The sequence below is a fragment of the Vidua chalybeata genome, chromosome 3 (assembly GCF_026979565.1).
Source record: "Vidua chalybeata isolate OUT-0048 chromosome 3, bVidCha1 merged haplotype, whole genome shotgun sequence".
Classification (NCBI taxonomy): domain Eukaryota; kingdom Metazoa; phylum Chordata; class Aves; order Passeriformes; family Viduidae; genus Vidua; species Vidua chalybeata.
In genome coordinates this window covers 80,944,871-80,951,186 of record NC_071532.1, presented here as the reverse complement: position 1 = coordinate 80,951,186, position 6,316 = coordinate 80,944,871, and the positions used below count along the sequence as shown (strand labels likewise).

Genomic DNA, 6,316 nt, shown 5'->3' with positions numbered 1-6,316 from the left:
CTGACTGTGTGGTGCTCTGGCAGGAATTGCCAGCACTGTTTTGTAGTGTGCACTAATCAGGGCCTGGATGATCAAGAGACATAAACTTACCCATCAATAAGTATCTTTGTAATTAAGTCAAATGTGATGTCACTGACATGTCAGGCAGTCAACAGAAAAGTGTGCCTGCATTCATGAGGTGACCTACAAGTCCCAAGCATAAAAATACACTGAAAGCACTAGTCCATAGAAGGCACTGCCTTCAAAGCTGTCTTTGAGTACATGGCTTCTTGTGTGTGTCTGAGAGTAGCCCACGTTCACCCAGTGCTTTTAGCTGAGCAAGAAAACAGGTAATAAAACCCTTCCCCCGCTGAACTCCAATTTCCCAGATGTTAAGAAGCAAGTGATACAAAAAAAGAAAATAGAACATCAGAGGATCTGCTCTATTCTATCCTATCATCTGATAAATCTAATTTGATCACATTCTTAAAAAAGAATAATGGTGAGGGAATAGAGTTATGAGAAAGATGCCTGCAGAGAGAGCCTACCCCAGCACATGTTAATCAACTAAAAGACAAATCTTGTTCTGAACACTTAGTGTATTTTCTGATTCCAGGGAGGATGTAAGCAGTGGATTGAAGCAATAGCTGAGAATTGTGCAAGGCATAATTGACCACACCATATTTTGCTATGATGGCAGACTTGATTCTCTACTACTTGACATCCGGAGTAGCTATTTGCACTGAGGTTCTAGGAGTGCAACATGGGTGCAACTTGACATTATAAGGTTGATTACAGAACTCATACTTGGCAGACAATGAAGGAACTTACTGTACCCAGCACATGTAACCACAAATTGCACCTAATGCCAAAAGTGCTCCAGATTCTCTGAGATGAGATACTTCATTAACACCACATAGTGTCCAGCAAAAGCTAAACTTCATGGCTAATTGTATTCCTAATTGTTAATGCTTCCAAGACCAAATACAGAAACTTAGGGGATTTTTTTTTTTTTTTTTGTTTAAGTGGGCATCCTATTTTCAGTCAGTTTGCTAAGGGTGATTTCAAAGCCACTCCATTATTATCTGGGGACAATATTCAAAATTTTAAGTCCCTGTAACCTCAAAATAGGAGGATGTGTCACAAAAAATGGTTTTCTCAGACTCCTGGGCAACAAAACAGATTACATCACACAATCTGCACAACACTAAAGTTAGCAGGCATCTTGAGGCAAGATGGGACACAGAAGAACCTATGACAGAATGTATAAAACCAAACTCAAACAGCATGAAAAAAGTAATGTTTATTTCCAATGTTTACAAAAGCATGAACACCTTATGCAAAAGCAGCACCCTGAACCATACATTTCCCTCAGTCCTCCCAGGATATTGGCAGAAAGCAAATATTTTCTCTGCTCTTTAGTGCTCAACACAGTCTGCTGAGGTAAATGGGAACCAACCCACTCATTTCCATGGAGCTCCCTCTGCTTACATTAGCAAAGGGGCCGGCGCATCAGACTGCAGTGCAATGAGATGTCACATGGGTGTCTTGCTTTAGGTATCAAATTAGATAAGCCTGTGTTTCTAACCAAGATAAATACACTATCCAGATACTGAATTAGCTCCCCATTCTCTTCAATTTTAACCAAAATAAATCTTATTTTAAATATGATTCTCAGCCCACACTAGCTTCATGCAAGGTTTAACTTTATGCACCATGAACAGTTTTATTCAAGTTTTTAAGAGATAGCTAGTGCTTGTAAACTATTTTAGGACTGAGACCTTGCATCACAAAAGCTATTTGTCCTTTCTTACCTCCCTTCCCAGCACATGCAGTTCAAGTGCTTACTCTGAAGAAATGTGCCCTTAGGTTAACCTGAAAAAATGTGCAGCATTTTCATTTTGCCTTTACCTTTTTATCCTGGTCTGGAGCTGGAAGTAATTGATGGTCCTGTAATCAAATAGGCCATGCTTTTGAACTTACAGGGAAACATTTGTTTAATAATTGGACTCAGTCATCTTAATGGTCTTCTCCAACCTAAATGGTTTTATGACTCTATGACTTATTTTTCAAAGTTTTCTGTTAAACAGAGAATATGATTGCAATGATTTCAAAGACTCACCTGGAGCAAGTTACTCTTACTAAAATGATCCCTACCATAATACAGCATAATTCCCCAGCTACCCTGAGTTGAGATCTCTCCCCTCAGAATCTACAACTGATGCCTCAAAATATTTATTACACTGGTAGAAATGGCTCTGTCTTGTCTGCCATCCTATATCTAAAATAACTGACAAATACTATTTATGTTTGCAAGACTGATACTGGATTTGTGGAAGGAAAACTGCTTCGTTTTCTTGCTGGAGCTGTAGGAATCATTCTATTAGCTCCTGCCAAATTCACATTCGAGAAATATAATTTACTTCACATGTTGAAAGAATCTGCTAAGAACCCATACATATATACACACACACATACACTATGTATGTGTACACATATATACACACATGTATAGATAATATGTATTTAATTTTACACTGAAAAAGTGCTAAAATAATCCAACAACTGTCACTGCTAGAGATGAGGCTAAATGAAATGGTATTACTTATATGGCATCAAATATTTAGAGACTCTGGTCCAAGAGCTTCAGAACTCTTAGCAAAAAATAATAATTCATTGGCAAAAGAAAGAAAAGTTTCAAATGGTTTGAATTTAATTTTTCAATAAATTGAAAGGATTTATAAGAACAAAACCCCAATAACCCTGTAAAGAATAATTGTACTGCAAAAGATTGTATAATTTGAATTTCAGTATTATGTATAGAAAATACACATATTTATACATACTTTCATGGCAAAATTTTAAGCTTCCTTAGATTCAAAGATGACTCTAATGAATCTGTCAGTATTTCACATGTGCATTATTGCCTATATTTTGAAAAACAAAAAGCTGTACAAGTTGAGCCCTGTATTCTGTGAGTCTGGCTGCATAGTCAGAAACAGAAATATTGCACTCAAGACCATGCCTACAAAAATGCACATTTAATAAGGCCATTATATTCAAGATTGCAATGGGACTTGAATTACATGAACAATCAAATATATCATAAATAGACCTAGGAAAGTCATACTGCAAAAGATGTACTCAAGACAGCAGTGTTCAGTAATTTAATAACTGGGTTTTTTTCCCATGAAATGGCAATCTCTTAAACCGGTTTTATGCACAGGGCCAGATGACATGATGTGTATGTACACATGCATTCTCACAATGACTTTTTTTCACCGTTTTTTTTTAGTATTTAACAATTACCCCAGAATTTGACAGACTTCTACTTGAATTCTGTCAAAAATGTTCCAAGTTGCAATCAACTTTAATCCACTTCCATGCATGATGAGGGGAAAAAACCTTTGACTTTCAGTTATTTAAATATTTATCATCATGCAAGACATAATTCTTAAGTCAGAAAGTGTAGCAAGTGTATTGATCCTGCGCTGGAATGGTCCCCAGTATGCTGTAAGAGTATCAATTTAGCTGAGCTGGCTTATTGAATGAATGACAGAGCAAACAAGCAATTTAACACAATTCAAGGAATGATACAGATTTAGAAGTTAGCTGCCCACATTGCATGGCAAATAGAAAGAAGCTACCCTTTAATCAAAGTGAGGTAAACGACCTTGAAATTACAGCAGGATAACTGCATTCACACCAGTCACCACCTTGGAGCAGCAGGTGTGCTGTAAATCTGCTCTGTAGTTATTTACTCCTTTAGCTATTCCAAAGTTAGTGGGTCAGCCAGCATTTTGGCTTGGTTAGGGGTAGTGGCATTTGTCCAAGAAGAAAGGGTAGATCACCATCCCTCTTCCCCGTGCCACGCTACGTAAATACGCAGTTATGCAAATGCAAAAAGCATCATTAAAAGGCTGGAAGAATCAGAAGACACAGCAGATAAGAACCTTAATGGTCACATGCATTTGAGTTCAGCAGAGTCAGTTTTTCACAATTCTACATTCTGCCCAAAAATCCACAGTGGTGGTGATTAGGCATGAGCCACCTTCCAGCTGAACCAACTCCAGCATTAGAGCATTAGAAATTATTTTCTAATACAACAGACTATATCCAAAACTCTTTTTCCTAGGACTTGCTTTCTGGATTTAGACTTTTTTTTTATAGAAACAAGACAAACCTGAGACACAGAATATGTAACCTGCTTGCATATTATAAACAGTCAATGGATGACTGAGATAAAAAAAAAATCTAATAAATGTGTCACTCGCTTTACACTTACAGTTCCATGTACTCTCTCTGCACCAATGGTGCTACTTGCCAGATATGTTTGTTGCTACCTCTGGATATGTTTTTGACCAGAGCTGGGGGGGAATGCATTTGGACAATGCAGCTCTTGCAGTGATGGCCAAGGAACACAGTAATTCAGGATATAGTTTCTAATTCCACCCATCTTCTACTCATTGCATGCTAAGCAGGTCAAAATGTATCTCTCAGTGATCACATTATTCAGAAAGAGTATAAATCTTTCCCTATTTTCTTCACAAAAGGAATAGTAAAAAGTCCTTTATGTAACATGTAAATTAAAATCCATCTAAAAGTTTCTACTTATTTTAGCAGTTTTGACTTATAATGGTGACCTGTCAGGTAATACTTTGTCTGCAACTGTCTAACAAATAGAGTTTTGACAGGTATCAAGCAATAGCAACGTTTTCAAGGTTTTATGTTTGCTGTACTTAGTACTTTTAAACTGAATTCTCTCTCCCAATAAAGTGATGGTTGGTCTTGTAGTTAGCACGGCTACCCAAGCACACATTTCTAAATGGAATTACATGCTGTTTCCTCTCCACCATTGCATTATCTTACCATTTTGAGTATCAGTGCCACAGATTGAATGCAGGTCATGAACAACAAGCAGCAGGCCTATTTTTACTTCTTGCTTCAACCAATATATTTGTTCATATTTACACATTCTTAAAATGTACTCTTGATTTGGCTCTACTAAAAGTATCACTCCAAAATTTCAGTTTACATTAAAATGATGACTTGATCAAAGGATACCACCAAAAATCCCTTTTACTCCCACAGGGAAACACATGTTCTCCTGAATTAATATTAGCAGATATTTAGATTAGAGGACTCTGTATTTCAGAAACCAGTTATTTAATGCTCAATATTTTCAGCAGATGAAGAGGTAGGTATATTTCCACACAAGAAAAAATAATAAAACAAAAACCAAACGGTAACAGATACTCAATTAAATCAAGTAATGTCTGAAAAATCAAACACTGTTCTGACAGCACATATTTTGTCTGAAGGTACTCTCCAAGGAGGACAAGAAAACTTGCGGATTCTGATTAGATAATACATCATAATTTGAAATTTAATAGTTTTCTGGAAAGAAAGCACAAATATTCAAATGCTACTTCCTTCCCATCCCCCCACCCCCCAAGAAATGTGGGTGCCAACAAAACTGCCTGTATCAATCGTAGTATTAACTTTTGGACTGCTAAACATGGAATCAGCTGTAATTCTTCCTTACATTCACCAACACCAGCAGTCTACAAGTTTACACAGAGACCATATGCATGATAATTACATAATTACAATAGAAATTCAACTTTAGTGTTGTTCTTAAAACAATCTTCATAAATAATGAAAATATCTGTGTTCTAGCTCTTCAGTAACCTAAGGTTAATTGGTACAGATAATGTTTTTTTTCTTCCTTTTATAAACCAAACTGGAGGTTCCTCACTGCCAACAATGGTTAAGGCCTGGATCAAGTTACTCTCCTTTTGCTTTTCCCTTTTTCTGCTTTTTTCCATTTTCCACCATCGCATTATTTTCTGGTTTGCTTACTCCATTTGCAACAGCACCATTTGCTATTTTGCCATTCTTTACAGGTTCCTTGGGCAGCTTATATGTCCGATAGTAGAAGTTACCAAACAGGAAAATGAAGGTGACAGCATAGAAAATGACACCCCAGTGCATCCATTTAGGGAAAGGACAATCAATATAAATAGACAAGGCTGTGTGGCCAATAGTCACGTGGAACTGCACCTGAAAGACAGAAAATACAGAATCAAAAATGTCTGGATATATTCTGTAGGTCTGAGCACATCAATTTATACCAATTCATTAAGTAATGGCAACAGCTGAATTGGGAGGTGGTAGGGAAGCTGTATTTGGCTGTCACATTCATGCAGGCACATCTGTGCTTGACCAGGAGCATCACATTTATTGTAGTATCTGGCATCAGTGTTCAGAAACAGGAAAATGAGAAGATAATAAGCGAGCTGGATTTTCTCTACATTTTGAACATGTTTCTGTTATT

The 6,316-nt window shown here is 36.9% G+C and overlaps 1 protein-coding gene across 1 annotated transcript in view; it reads right to left on the bottom strand.

The window, feature by feature from the left end:
• Positions 1-1,262: 1,262 nt before the first annotated feature.
• Positions 1,263-6,316, bottom strand: part of ELOVL4 (ELOVL fatty acid elongase 4) — a 36,996-nt gene continuing 31,942 nt past the window's right edge. The window contains exon 6 of the mRNA XM_053939164.1: positions 1,263-6,042. Coding sequence (XP_053795139.1) covers positions 5,767-6,042 — 276 coding nt within the window. The 3' untranslated portion in view covers positions 1,263-5,766. The remainder of the gene's footprint in view (positions 6,043-6,316) is intronic.